This window comes from Rissa tridactyla, chromosome 5 (assembly GCF_028500815.1).
Source record: "Rissa tridactyla isolate bRisTri1 chromosome 5, bRisTri1.patW.cur.20221130, whole genome shotgun sequence".
NCBI classification, from domain to species: Eukaryota; Metazoa; Chordata; class Aves; order Charadriiformes; family Laridae; genus Rissa; species Rissa tridactyla.
Window position 1 is genome coordinate 17,535,630 of NC_071470.1, and position 15,799 is coordinate 17,551,428.

The window sequence follows — 15,799 nt, forward strand, 5'->3', positions numbered from 1 at the left end:
CTCTCCTGTTGAAGCGGTTCTGAATTGCCATGAACTAATTGAGTTCTCACTGGGCCAGAGAGGGAGCACCATTCTCTCACCGGGGGTTACAGCACTTGTCTAAATTTTGGGCCCTGTCCAAAAATGCATTGGGCTTTTGATCTACTGATTTATTTTTATTTTTTTTAATGCTGTTGGTGGAGAGGACTGCAAGCCAGAATCCTGTTAAGCTGTCAAACCATTAAACTGGAGTTAAGTTCTTCCTCAGGGCTATGAATCTCTGAGGCAGTTGTCAGGGTTGCCTGTAGTGCTAAGGGCTAAAAATTTAAGCGCTGTGTGTGTTGTCACAGAAAACTGTTATCCCTTTGTGGGCTGATCCCTAATGGTAAAAGGACACTCAAGAAATCGTTCAGTGCTGTGAACTGAACCCAGGTTTTATAACAACCAGGTGGAACACCTGGAAATACGGTCCAGTTTTTCATTATGTGGGTTTAAGCTAGTGCAGGAGAGAGTAAACCAACTTTGTGTGTACTTTTCATTATAGCAGCATCAGTGGTTTCAGCAGGGGTGCGTAACTCTTGAGGAAGGTGGTTGTTAAAGCTATTGATGATCAGCAGGAAGGGAGCTCAAACATCGGTGCTATTCTGTTGCGGTGGATCAAAAAGTAAAGGTTAGAGGTTTAGTGGCTCAGGTTTGATTTTCTTTTTGCTTCTGTTTTTCGTGTGAAAGGTTTCATGGAGCCCTGTTAAACGCCTTGACGTTCCAAAATTGTCCTTGAGAGTTGGAACAGTTTAATGAATATTGAAGCAGTGAGCAATTTTGTAGAATAGGCTTTGATGGATGCGGGGGGGAAGTTGGGGGACAAAAAAACCCTAAACGATCAAACTCAACTCCTGATCAAACCCTTAATCTTATGTTTGGTTTAGTACTTAAAATGTGTATTTAGACAGAAGATAGATAGAACTAGTAGTATGATACAAATAAATACGAATAAAATAGTACCAAGGTATTTATAAAAGATGTATAAATCATATAGCAAATAACAGAAAAACTAATTGGATGAAATATCAGATAACATACTAAGAAGATATTGGTTAACTGCAACTGCAGTTTGGTTTCTTGTTTGATTTTTTGGTGTGTTTTTTTCCAGTGATGTTTTACCAAATTCTCACAAATACTTTACCAGAATACTTGCAGCTGTATAGGAATGTTAAGACTGTAGAAATAGACTGTTTTCTCTTACAACCTGCTTCTCTACAGTGGTGGGAATAGATGCACCTCAGATGATATTCTAAGAACTAGCTATAAGCTAGAATGAATGTATGAATATTTGGAGTAGCAAATAGTCATTTATATGCTATGTCATGTGCTGTATTCATATTTTAAGTTCTTAATTAAATATGACAACTAATACTTTTAAGTTGCTCTGCAGATTTTTTTTTTTCCCTCCACCTTGTTTTTCCTGGTGGTCATGTGGTGTTTTTGTTTTTTTTTTTTTTTTTTTAAAGTATAGATGGCAATTACTAGATATTCCAATATATATAATTCAAAGTTATTTGAAGATAGAATTCTTAGTAGCTAGTTTAACCATCCTCAGCAACTGTAAATTGTTACAAGCTGAAAGCACTCCAACAACGCTAGCATCCGGTAAACTATAGTGTGTTGCTAAATGAGTTTAGCCTTGCCAGGTATATATGCGAACAGCAACAGGAGAGATCTCCAATTCATTCTGATGTGAACATGCCATCCTGAAATGGCTATAGCTACCGCCTGTCTACGATGTATCCATTTATCTCCCCCAGTATACAGGAATAAATTCTGTACAATTTCATTACTATCTGACACTTGGGCTTGCAGTAGGAGAGAATCGAGCTCAATCACTGAGGTACCTAGAAAGGGTTGTTCTGTTAGTTTTTTGTTCTTCAGTTTGGTGTCCTCTACTCTTTTGATAGCATATTTATTTTTTTTTAAATTAATCTTGTTAAAACCACAACTTCTGATAGTGTTTTCCATGTGTATTCTAGTAGTGTGCAATGGATACCAGTTCTGGCATGTATGACCATGTTTTTTCTGGTGTATTTGAAAGGCTTAAATTGTTTTCCTTGATCTTGTGATAGTGAGTGGACACCCAAGCATTACCGAACGACGGAAGACAGATTGACTTGGTTTTGGCCTCTAGTTCCAGTAACGTGAAAGAGTAGCCCTTTTTTGCTACAACATACCGTGATTCACTCACTCATTTTGCTATCAGCTTTTGTCAGAAGATATTGTTCTTGTAGCTTTCAGTGTTTATAACTTTGTAGTATGTTTTCCTTTTGCTTCCTCCACTCTCTTCTGCTAAACATGTAACATGGCATTGTGTACTAGCTCTTCCCCCATCAAGTTCCACAGCAAGTGAAGTAAAAGCCCTATACAATGGTAAGGTTGGTAAGGTTAACTTATGAAGTGATTTAATATACTCATAAAGCAAAAATAAGTGTGTTATATTTGAAATACTCTTTTCTTAAAGTACCATGTGATAGAATTTCTGTAGATTAAGTAGTATCAACACAGACACTGCATTCCTGGCCCACTGAAGTCACTGAAACTGAGATTTCATCGTAAATGTATTACTGTTAGAACAGAGCTATGCATCCTGTGGGGCAATTTCTATAGGAGGAGATAATTTTTATTGTTACGCCGACTGACTTTTCTATTATTTCTTTAATTGCAGATTGCAACAAAAGATGGTGCACTTTGGAAAGTGGCTTTCTGAGCTACTATGAAAATGATAAAACTACCACTCCTAATGGTATGATTGACATCAATGAAGTTATCTGTCTTGCAGTACACAAGTCAGGCTTCTTTTTAAATAGAGGGTAGGTTCCCAAATTAATATATCAATAAATAAACTCAAGTATTTCAAATATTTTATTCTGGGTTTTCAGAGCTGTTCATTTGTTCATGAATTTTGAACATGCAATTTAGAAAAAGAAACTGAATTGTTTTATGTTGACTTCAAGAAATAAGTGGTATTTGGGAATTATTTTTTTTTATAGTGATATAATGAAAATGTTAGGGTAATTTAAAAGGGCAGCATAAATTAGATACATCTGTTTCTTATTAAAACTGTAATGCATATTCTCAGTGCTTAAAAGGTTACATGGTGATAAATTGAACAATTAATACTCATTTTTCTTTCTCGGATTGACCTCTGCCTCAAGCCAAAACTCTTGCTTTGTTTCTTCCTGATAATAATGCAGCAAAGTTCTTGATAATGCTTTTGGTTTTGGTCACAGATCTATCAGTCTTTGAAACCCATTCTTTGTTCTGCAGCTGAGGACAACAGTATAACTGTTGAACATTGCGTTAGTTTGAAGATGATAACTTTTTTGTGGTCTTGTTTTTTGTGGTCTTTACGTATGTGTGTATGTAAAATAACGTGATCTTTCTACAGTATAATGCTGTAATGCTTGTAGTTACAAAGCAAAAGTGTCTGCAAAGAAAATGGAGTCTATTCAGTAAGCTTCTGGAGAAGACAACTGCAAAAAAGGACTTTAGCTACTATAGAGACAATGGGTGTTCAGAAGGGAGAAGTCCAGAAGCATGGTGATGCCTCAACATGCTGTAAAATACAGTGGAGATGGCCTTCACTATTCTGCAGTAGCATAGCTTTGTGGTATCCAGAAAAAAGAAAAATATCATTTTTTTTCTTCTGTCATCAGATCCAACCTATTGCTTGCTACATCTCCAAATGGTTCCACTTCAGGATAACAGCTAATTTAAAAATGCGTTGGCTGAATACTTTGCTTATAGGGGATGACTAACCTTCTGCTACGCTTTACCTTCAATTGGGTAGTTTTATAAGAAACTTCCCAAAAATTGATATTTCATGTAGTGAAATAATCGGTCCTTAAAATGCCTATTCTATGAGTCAGAATTAAGTATTTACAAGTAATTTTCAAATTGGTTATTGAAAATGACAGAACTGACTCATGTTCAGTTCTCCAGATTTATACAAATCTCAGTCTTCAGCATTGAAAGGAAAAAGCATTCATCTGTTTGGATTCCAGGGAGAGGTCACAGAGAAAATCATACTATAAATTGGTGAACCATAATTTATAAGTTAAAGACTGACCTGAAGTCCCAACAAGATATTTGCTTTCCAAATTCCACCCCAATTTCAACTAGTTCGCTTTTTTGTCTTTTAATATCTTTATTATTTGTCAGTTAAAAATGGAAAAACAGGGTCCATCTGTTTAAATAATTATATGCTTTTTAAGAAAAAAAAAAAGTGAGAACCCCCCCCCCAAAAAAAAAAAAAAAAAACCAAAACTTTTAAGAACTTCTTGAGCTACAGCAACTTCAAAGAGTAGTCATAAACATGACAGAACCAAACTCTTCTTGGTGGTGGCAGGTGATCCAAGGAGTGGCACTGACCGTGCATTTCACCCTAGGAATTTCAGGCTGGATGATGGGAAAAGCCTTTTCATTAGAAGGATGGTGGAGAACAGGAACAGGTTGCTGAGAGAAACAGTAGTCTCCGTCCTCAAAGATTTTCAAGGCTTTTTGTTGCTGTTCTGATCCATGGTTAGTGATAGTCCTGCTTTGAGCAGGAGATTAGACCAAGTGACATCTAAAAGTCCCTTTGAACGAACATTTCTATGATTCTGTGGTAACTTGCTTACAACTTCCCCTTCAATGAGTTTGTCTGCTTATATTAAATCTAAACATAATGTTTTGAATGCACCCAAAAAATATACTTGCTGAAATCACATGAACTTGCAAAAGCAAAATATTCCCTGTGAATTTTAATGACTATATGTAAATATTTTTATTAATTTCAGAATTGCTGAACAAACTATTATGCAGTAGCCTCTAAACATGTATTATTGACCTGAAAATCACTTTGATCATGTTATGTTATAAAATACTGTGTTATTAGCTGGGTTATAAATGTAAGATTGGAGGAGAAATGCAGATGGATTCCATTCCATAGGCATGAAATAATGAAAAAATAGAGAAGTGGGACTCTTGTCTGTCTGCTGTTATGAAGACTACATACAGCTGCCTGTTTCCTCTTGCTTGCTTTAGGGACATCTTCACCTTTGAAATCTACTTAATGTCAGACCGTGTTTTTCTATTTGGAGCTGAAACTGCATATTCACAAAGAAAATGGACTTGGGCAATAGCTAAGGTAATACTGATAATTATCTTTTCCAGTTAGGCCAGGAGCCTTTACACAAAGAGTAAAGTGTCATTGTTAGCTTAAAATCCTCTGAGAAGCCATTCTCGATGAATACTGATCTATCGTGTGTGTAAAGGTTTCTTGTGCAGCAGGAAGAAATAACTTCAGTGATTTAATGTTTGAAACAAGATGATAAAATAAAATGGAAAAGGAACTGAAGCAACATTTTAATGCTGACCTTAAGAATATATTAAAGGCCCTCTAGGATAAAGACGTATACTATATGAATTTATTTCGGTTAAGTTGTTTATGGTTGCAATTCTTTTATTTGCTGAAACAGAAGTCATAAAGAAGCACCATATTTTATATAGTACCAAATGCTAATAGCTACATCACTAATTAAATAACTGTGGTTTTAAAAGCAAAAATGTTTGAATTGTAGAGTATGAATAGGAAAAATATGTTATACTTGATTTTATAATTTAAATATAGTGTATACCTGGGTTTATGAATGACAAATCTGAAAGTCTTATTTTTTTACTGTGGATTTCGTCCTTGAATCTTATAGTTTTGCAATATCTTGATTTGTTTTTTTTTAGGGGAAGAGGGTTTTTTTTCTTCATCTGACTCACCCCATTTTCTTTGGTAGCATTTTGTTCCCCCTGTGGCTGAATGCTTATTAGAGAGAGACTGTGACCTGATTGGCCAGCTGTACTACAAAGACTGCCATAACCTGGATCAGTGGAGAAAAGGCTGGTTTGCTTTAGAGAAGTCGAGCCTTTATTTTTGTCTTGAAATGGAGAACGCTGAAGAAGATTCCATATATCTGAGGAGGCTGCAAGAACTAAGTAAGAATTTTGCTTAACATCTAGAATTCATGAAATACTCTATGGAATTAATTCACTGTTAAGGACACTTCTGTTACATTTTAAAGTTATAAACATTAGGGAGCTCAGTAACTCTTCCTTTGCATGAGCCAGATGCTCTTCCAACTCTCATCTAAATATGGAGTTGGTGAAGTTCTGTCTTGGAATTTTTTTCCCTTCTTAGTGGCACACGCTGGAGAGATTTTTCACAGCTTCATAATGAATGAAGACAATTTTTGTTCCAGGTGCAGCAGTATCTTTCTTATAAGAGTACAGAATTGAATAATAATATATGACCTTTTGGGATTATTGTCTCATATTTTTGACAGGGCAGAAATACTCACTGCAGAACGTATTTTCTTGAGATGATTGACAGGCCTAGTTTTAAAATACTCAAATGTACTGGAAAATTTATAATTCTCTTGGAAAACTATTTCACAGACTAATAGACTTTTCTTTTTTTCTGGTACTAAAAATATTCTTTGCTCAATATCATGACGTGGAAAGATAATATTTATACAAATGGTCTTCTATGACCAATTTTATATCATTGTCTGTAATTATGCTCTGAATCCTCTTTAAGCATATCTGCCCCAGTTGTTTTTATATAGAACAAGGCAATATGTTATGTAGGAAAGTAAAAATCATTTGAGATTTTATATTAAAGTAACAAAGAGAAGATAATTTAGCTCTTTATTGATGATCCTCTTTGTAAATGTTGTCAGATTGTGGTCTGTTTTGCAGCAACTTGCCCAAATGCCATTGGGCTTTCTACTGTTTATTTACTGCCACCTTACATTTGCTGTGAATAACACCGTGAAGGTGGTTTTTAATCAGGAATATTTTTATGCCTCTAGCTATCTTTTAACTTGTGAATACTCTTTGATCTTGATTCAGAATTAAAAGGTTAGGCAGAAGGAGAACTGTTTCTGATATTAGTTTTGATAGTGCAACTGTAATTGCTCCTACCCTAGTCATATAAGCATCCAAAATATGTGTATATCTCAAGTATAGAAATGAAACACGCATTTAGCTTGTGGTTGAAAATCAGTTTTGCTTGGGTTTTGATTTTTAAATATTGGTTGTACAACAGAATTTCTTAGAAATATCATGTATCCATAGTTCTATTTTTAATTTGATTTCTGGTTTTCCCCAAAATAACTTTGCTCCACTATTAAGACTGAATTGTGTAACAAACTTGCCAATTAATGAATTGTTAGTGGGAGTATAGTCACTTCCTTGATATTTGACTCAGTAAATGTAAACGAGGCGCGGAGTATGTGTGATACAAAACCATCATATAACATGCATCAGAATATGTTTCTTGAGCTTCATTGTTATTCAGGACTTTACTGTCACTGGGAATTAGTTGAGATAAGATGTGGATTATATATAAGACCTAAACTTTGAAAGAATTAACTTTTCAGAATTTTGAGTTAGTAAACAGGTTACATTTAACTGTACCGTTTTTAGTATAGTGCACAGTATAGTTTTATAAGCACTGTTACTGGAAATTATCCAGATGTATTTTCTGTATTATGTATAATGTAGGTGTTTTGCAGGGTGCTTTTTTTTAGCAGGAATAGCTTAAGGCAACATAAAGAAGGGTGGCAGTGGTCTTTACAGCATAACATTCAACTCACGTTATGTTATTGTAGATACCTGCAGCCATTAGGGTGCAAGTAAATTAATGGTTTCAAAATCCAGCTTATTTCTGATTGTTATGTGTTCTAAAACTTGTATTCACAAGTTTAATTTTAATATAATAAACACTGTAGCATGTTTTCACGTCAAAAAGTACCTGTTTAACCTTTCTTTATAATTCTCTGTATTTTTCTTGTAAATGTGAGTGTATTGCGGTATTTTGTGGAGTGCTTTTTCTATTATCAGCAGCATTCTTTATTTGAAATATTTAAGAATTCCACGCTCCTTTTGTCACTGAGGATAATTTTGAAAAAAAGATGTCTCTATGTGCATGCATGTCTGTGTGTGCCTGTATATACGTGTCTGTATAGATCGTATGACTGTGTATGTGTTTTGTTTTCAGCCATCAGTAGTGTGATGCAAAATGGAGAGAAAATAGACGTCCTGCTTCTTGTTGAAAAAGGAAGGTAAGGTTCCCATCTGAATAAAGCTTTGATCTGCTTTTATATTGATGTCTTAGAATTCTTCCTGATCAGTCATGGAGCTTTTTCACTTGTGGTGGCTAGAGAGAGTAAATTTGCAGGCTTTTTAAAGGAGGGAAAGTCTTTGTGTATTAATTACGTTTTATGTCTGTGTCAGGAAATGCTAACAAGTACTGTTTAATGAAAAGCAGTTTTCCCATTGAGAAAATTATTCCCAGTCAGATTAGTCTGCCAATAACAGTTTCTTCAAAAGGACTTAACTTCTTTTACCCTGTAAAGAAAGAGTACCTCTTTGGAGCATTTACCACTTCTCAGTTTTTTTATCACTCTTATATCCCACAATTCTGTGTTTCAGTCTGTGTAGGTCAGGATTGAGAGGGTAGGTATGAGTTCCCTGGTTAGTCTTACTGTCATTTCTGATCTCAGTTAACAACATACTAGCTAGAAAAAAAACATACCTGTGAAGCAAACGTGATCCGTATCTGCTTCCAAGTAGGTACTATTCTGCTGAGATGACTCTGACAAATATAATGATAGGGGAGGTTGAAACTCGAAGTGAGATAGGGTATTTCTGCCTCGTATATGGGTAAAAATTTAAAGATGAAAGTAAAATTATTGAAAATAATTCTTTTGTAATAGAGTTGGTCTGGGTTTTTTTTCAGTGATAGATTATTGGACAAATGTCTGTGTACGAAGTAGTGCAGTGTTTACACAGTATACTGAATAGCCAATAATAGGTTAATAAAGGAAGATTGTTTTTCTCTTTGTTGGGTAAACAAAACCAAACAAAACTTGCAGATACTTTTGACATCTATTCAGAGTTGGAGAAACTTGGTGGAGAAACTCATTATAACTTGTGTGTTATGAATTTTAACTCTTCCTAAGATACTGTTTAAGTTCCAGAATTCAGTAAGGTGACGCACATCAGAAACAAACACTTTTTCCTGTTGTGTGCAGTTTTTTGTTTGTTTGTGGGTTTTGGTTTTCGGGTTTTTCTTGGTTTGGTTGGTTGGTTGATTGGGTTTTTTTGAAGAAGCATATTGAAGGATTCTGCACTAAGTAAGCGGCACAGACCAACCAGGGAGCCAGAGGTGTCCCATTCAAAGTGCAGTCCAACAGATGAATACAAACTGTGCATCTAATTTCATAGATACTAGTGCTGAGCAGAATTTCTAGCTGCAAGTCAGATTTTATTATTTCTTTCATTATAATATTTCTTTCAAGTGAGGGTAGGTTTTCCCTGAACTGCTTTAATAGTTTAATGGAAATTCTGAACTATTTGAAAATAATTTCAACAGGGGCACTGTCTGATTTATGCTGGCCATGAATACGTTTAATTTTTCTTCATTGAAGTCTGCCATAAAGAATTTACATGCATAGTGTTCACAGTATCTTAACCGTTAAAAGCTGTATGGGTACATAAGCTTTGGCATAGTGGTTCTTGCTTAGGATATTACTCCAGAAGTGTCCAGGCGTTCAGCGCGGTTGCAAGGTATTGCATCTTGCAGTGATAAGAAACTTAACGTGTGCGTGGGAAAAATGGTTAAGTATGAAATCACCTTTATATTTAGACTTGGTTATTATAAATGGAAGCAATCCTCCTTCTGCCCCTCCAAACCCTAAGTAAATTAATTAATACCTTTGAGACGTCATCAGCATCTACTAAATGATATATCATAGTTTCTAGTTTTTCCTATTTTGTCTGTAATTTTGGAGCAGTGCTTGTCTAATGCCAACTTTGGCATAGATTGATCACTTGGAAGAGACCCTATACACTGATCTATTGACAGCTTTCATGTTAATTTGTTAGTTACTTAAACATCTCATAAATGATAAAATCCCCCAAAACAGTATTGCAAGAATGAAACAAAACAAGTAAGACTTTTTCTTGAATTAAGAAAAGTTTAAAAATAACAAAACCAAAAACCACACCAAAACAAAAACAACCCCACCCTTTTTTGTATAAAGAAATAAATTTGGTCTGTGTCTTACAACGTGTTCCTCAATTGTATTAGAATTGATGAAAATACCCTGAGTATTTTCCTATTGAAGGTCATACCATTCTGTTGTTTTTGTTACTGACTTAAAACTAATTTCTCATTACTTTCAAATACTTAGGCCTTTTTTTCCTCAGTCATTGGGTTGATAAATTAGCAAAAATCATACATTATGTGTATCATATACCTTTTTCTTTGACACTTTTTCCATTGGCTACTGTAGGCAAAAGAATGACTTAAGTTGTTACAAACAGACTTCTCACAAGAGTGATTGCATATGCATGTAAACAGTTTCAGAACTATAAAACCCTCAAGTGTTACTGCTGAAATAATCATAACGTAATAAATCTCTGAATTCTGGACGTTTAAAAAATACTTAGTAAATTTATGTGTATGTTAAATTCAGGGGATACATAAATTTAATGTTCATCTGATCCATAAATACTCAGAGGAAGAGTCAACAATTGATTTTGGGCTGCAAGGTGCACAATGCTTTACAGCTTGTACAAAATACAAGAATTCAGAGAGGATACTACCAAAAGGCACGTGAGATTTTTCTGAAGTATCTTAGGTATGAATACAATCCACTCCCACCCTCCTTCCCCCACCGTTTTTGCCCTCTTCCTCTACCCTGTTTTCTACTTAGCACCTTGCTGTTCATTTATGCTCTATCTGACACGTTCAGTGAAAGAAGACTACCAGGTCAGAAATAAGAGGTGGCAATCATACTGTACATTGCAAAGTAATAGCATATCATGAGAGATTGAACCGGGCTAAAACATTTTCAAAGCAACAAGACTGTTTCTCTTTTGAAGATCGTTGTTTTTGAAGCTCAGTGTACTTCCTAAATTTTCGCGGTAAGCCTAGACTTTTTCTAATTGTAGATACTATTTTTTTCAGATCTCAAAGATGTTTCGTGTTTGTCTTCAGGTATCTTTGCTAAAGTAAATTAGAGAGGAACAGGCTCCCTTTTGTAGCACCTGTTGAAATTTTGTTGCACTCTGATCTCTACTGGAACATCTTGTCCAACCTGTTAGAACTATCTCCAGCCCAGCTGGAAATCCTGACTTCTCACAAGAATGTTTTCCTATGCCATAATCAGATGGTCATTCATCTCCTCTTATGTTCTGCTTTCATAGTTAAAATGCTTCTGGACTTCGTGCTAGATGTGGAAACCATTTTCCGGATTTATGCGCCTGACACTTCCCTCTGTCACAGATGCATGTCCTCTTGTTCACTCCATATTCAGTTTAGGTTTTTTCCGCCTTGATCTCTCCTATCTATTTGTAAAAATTCATGAAGTGACTGGTGATAATCTCTTGTTGCCGTCCAAACAGAAGTTGCATAGTAGATAGGTGAAGAAGCTACTCCTGTGTATTTTTACAGAGGTCAAGGAGGGATCTGTACTCTGAAGAAAGGAAAGGTGCCTGAAAACAACTATATACAGTAGTTTTAAAATATATCTTCTATGTATAAAAATTAATGCAAAATCTCTAATGCCATACTTTAAGGAAAAACAGTTGTGCAGACAATTCAGTGTCAAATGTTTATTCTTTTTTCCTGTAATCATTTAAGCTCTCTTAGGTGTCAGTGAATGTTTTCAGACCATAATGTAATCCAGATGGTGTTTGTTGTTTTTTTTTCCCCTGTTACACTTCTCTTATAGTTAGCTCTTTCTTATTATAGATAATAAACCTTCACTGCATACTGGCATAATTTCTTTATGCTGATGGTTCATTAATTACAGTGCTTTCTTCTTAACTCTTTGATGATAGCAGGAAGATATCTTGTAAAATGCAGCTATGAGTACAAAATTCTACAATCCAGAAATAATCTAAACGTAAGACTCTGATGAGTGAAAGGACTTGTGCTTCCAGTATGATGTGCTGGATACAAGTCCCTTAACATCCTTTGAAGAAATATTGCTGACCTTTGTTGTATATCTGTAATTATTAGTGGAATTTCCATGCTTTAGTTGCAATTTGATTATTCTGATACAGTTTCATAGCAATGCATACCTTCTTAGGACTTCTGTTTTCAGATATGTAGATTATTATGATCACTTGAAAATCACTGTAGGGCACTGAGCTGATGTCTGTTTCTGACCCTGTCTCCCACAACCCTTACCCAGAATCACTTGGCATCGCTGCTTTCCCAATGCAGACTTGTGCAACAAAGCACACAGATGTAGCTAAAGCTAGTGGACTTCGCAAGATGGGTTAAAGATAAGCCTTTGCAATGTCGTGGAAAAGTGTGCTCACATATGTTGTTTGTTTGACTGCTGGTGCAGAAGGGTGTGATGGTAGTCCATGATAAAGTTGAAAAGCTAACAGTGGCTTCCTTGATGTTGAGACCAGGTGATCTTGGACTGCTGCAGTCATTTGTGCCAATTCAATTGCCTCAGTTCACTAAGGCAGTAATCCACATTGGTGTGCCATCTTGTTTGAGTACTTAAATTATTAATTTCCTGGGTATGGACTGTATGTGCTTCACACTTAACAAGAGCAAAAACTCTGCCATTATTCACCATGTAGTCACTATTGCTAACTATTTGTTGTGAAATGTGAACTCTATCAACTTTTTTGAACTGGAAGAAGTAGCACATATGTAAACATACTGTAGCAGGCACTGAATTTATATTGTAGGAATGCATTTCGGTTCAGAGTCTGTGCAAGGTAGCTGTTAGTCTGCATAATAGATAGATCTATGTAACCATTACAGTAAAAATTCTTTCAAATGTGATTAATTCTGTAAGCTTAGAAGTATTCTTGACAGTTTTGTGGTACATGGAACATTAGTATACTTCAGCCTTTGTTTATATGCTTAGTCTTAAGCCTTGCATTTAATATAACTTTATATTTTGATAATAGCAATTAGTGCAGTGAGAAATACATGTATTTGTTGTTACTACTGTCTCTGAAAACTGTGTGGAAGAGATGATGACATTGACGTGAAAAGCAGAAGCTAGATCTGCAAAGCTGTCTATTACTTCATGAGGTTCTGTAGAAGACTTCTACTGTGTTTTGAGGAGAGTTCTGCTTTTCTGCTGGTAACTATTTCCCCTTTCATTTTCATATCACCTTCCACGTTCATGGAGATAAATAAATGGTTGCCAAGTAGGAAAAAAATGTTGTTAAGTTTGCCTGAAAGCGTTAAAATTAGAAGGAATGCTTAAACTTCTTATTTGTACATTGCCGTATGTTTTTATGATTTAAGTCTATCCTAGGCGTGTTCTCTCTCTGCCAAAAATACTGTGGTTTGAGATGAGCTTTCTAAGCCACTTCCACAGTAAATTGAATTCTGAATTGCGTCTGGTACTGGTTTCATTTCCTCTTCTCCCTTCTCTTTTATAGTGTTGTAGTAAATGCTGAAATTGTTTCTCTGACTTTCTTAGGTGACTGCTCTGGAGATTTTTGACTGGGCAAAGTTAATTTTTTGGAAAAGGATTAGTTGCCTTCTATGAGCAATCCAAGTTCCACAATAGCAGCAAGCTTTTCACATTTACATTTTTTACCAGCAACTTCTCTTTCATGACTGTGTTGGTGCTATAGGACTGCTACTTAAACATAAACCCATTTTCTTTGTTAATTAAGTAACCTTTTCCTCTGTAATTTGGAATTTATCTGAACAGCTTTTCAAATTTCAGAAAACAATGGGAGCACCATCTCTTGGTAGTTCTGATATATGATGCATTGAGGGGAAGATGGGAAGATCCACAGAATATAAGATGGTCTTTTTCACATAGTTTAGGTAATTCATATATCACAACAGTTGATTGACAGGCACATGATTTAGACTTTCATATCTCTGTGAAAAAATGCAGATAAATTTAAATTACCTTTGAAGTTCAATACACTACTATATTTCCTCTCTCCTCCTCTGGTACCGATTCATTGATATACAGCAGAGTTGCCCTTTTCTTATTTGGAAGTAATAATATTTTCACTTTACAGTATGCTGCTTCCTGTACATATCATAATTCTTTAGATAACAAATAATCTGTTGAGACTTCCATTTACCCTTTTGCATAATACCATAATGCAAATCCTGCTGTTCTTCAGGGAAAATAAAAACACAGTAATATGCATATGTGTGCATCTCTTGTGTTGGGAAGGACCATAGATCTTTTATAAATCATAGTCCTAACCTCTGCTGCTCTGTGAATAGTAGTACTAAAGGAATAGCGTAACATGCACTGTCAGAATTTTTCGCTCAGTTCAAACTTTTTCACTTCCTTTTGTATATGGCTACAGCAATACCGGAGAATGTCAGGATGATGTGTTCCTTGGAAGCCATTGGTTGAGAACCACCCATGTTGGATATACATTCTGAAAGGTCTTCAGAAAATATTTGAAAGGATTGAATTAGGCACGCTCACTTTGCTGTAAAAATTTGATGCAAATGCAAATTGTTGTTTTTTCTTAATGGAAGAGAGAGGCTGAGTGTTTGTACTAGCCAGGCATGTGTGGCGGTTAATATCACTTTCAAAGTCATGAAATAGACTTTTTAAAAAGGGTCTATACTCAGATGGAATATTTTAGTGGCTGCTGAATGGCTAAGTCTGTATGGTGAGGAGGAACTTCTTTACCCTGAGGGTGGCAGAGCCCTGGAACAGGCTGCCCAGGGAGGTGGTGGAGTCTCCGTCTCTGGAGACATTCCAAACCCACCTGGACGCGTTCCTGTGCAACCTGCTCTGGGTGACCCTGCTCTGGCAGGGGTGTTGGACTAGCTGTCTCCAGAGGTCCCTTCCAACCCTATGATTCTATGGTGGATCCTGAGAATACTTCAGATCATGGGTCTGTGTGTGTACATTGGCTGCATCTTCACTTCCTATCAAGATAGCAATGCTAGATTGGAAACATTCATAAAAGCAAAATTGAAAGATGCTAATAAAAAAAATGAAATTAAATATTCCATCATTATATAAAATGTTTTGGGTTTTTCCCTAAATAAAATAATCAAAATGAATGTTTCTTGATATTTTGATAAAAGTATTTTTGTAGAAGATTTTAACTTTTCCTAATTAGCAAATAAATTTTCATTAAAGAAAATGAATCCATTACATTTCTCTAGTGGGAGACGAAGAATATGTATGTAGAAGAGTTTGCTTGCTTTTTTAACACCTAAACCAGTTGTTTATTACATACGTGCATATGGGTGGACATATGCCACGGAACCTCACAAAACCAACCTAGACTGACTAACAAACTGAAAATGGGATTTATTTTATAATATGGTGACAAAATCAAACTAAGTTTTACTTTAACCGACACCACTTGGAGACTCCAAACATTAACAATCCAACAGGTTCAGAATGTCATTCAAGAGTTAATACTACACAACCAACTTAAGAATTCTTAAGGTTTATGGCTGATGACTCACAGTCACTCACCTAGTGAGGGAGGTTCCTTGGGTGGCATCCTGACCCAAGGGGAGAGTCCCTCACTGCAGACCTGCTGCTCCAAGGAGGACCATCTCAAAATGGCTCTCCGGTGGGGCTCCTTTTATACCCTGTTTGAATCTGATCTGTGGTAAAATTTGGTCAGGTAGCTCCCCCCATTGGATGAGGACCCCAGCTTCCTCACCTTTTGACCAAAGTGATTACCTGCTGACCACCAGCATGTGGGCGTGACAAGAGCTGTGTCAGGAAGATTTTGTGGGCTT

At 35.8% G+C, this 15,799-nt stretch overlaps 1 protein-coding gene across 4 annotated transcripts in view; it reads left to right on the forward strand.

The window, feature by feature from the left end:
- Window positions 1-15,799, forward strand: part of ARAP2 (ArfGAP with RhoGAP domain, ankyrin repeat and PH domain 2) — a 137,285-nt gene that overhangs the window by 70,142 nt on the left and 51,344 nt on the right. For all 4 annotated transcript variants that reach the window (XR_008466694.1, XM_054203474.1, XM_054203473.1 and 1 more), the window contains 4 exons: window positions 2,693-2,837; window positions 5,053-5,155; window positions 5,796-5,994; window positions 8,060-8,123. Coding sequence is in view for 3 of the 4 variants with exons in the window: in XM_054203474.1 (XP_054059449.1) it covers window positions 2,693-2,837; window positions 5,053-5,155; window positions 5,796-5,994; window positions 8,060-8,123 (511 nt within the window). In the remaining variant the exon portion in view is untranslated. The remainder of the gene's footprint in view (window positions 1-2,692; window positions 2,838-5,052; window positions 5,156-5,795; window positions 5,995-8,059; window positions 8,124-15,799) is intronic.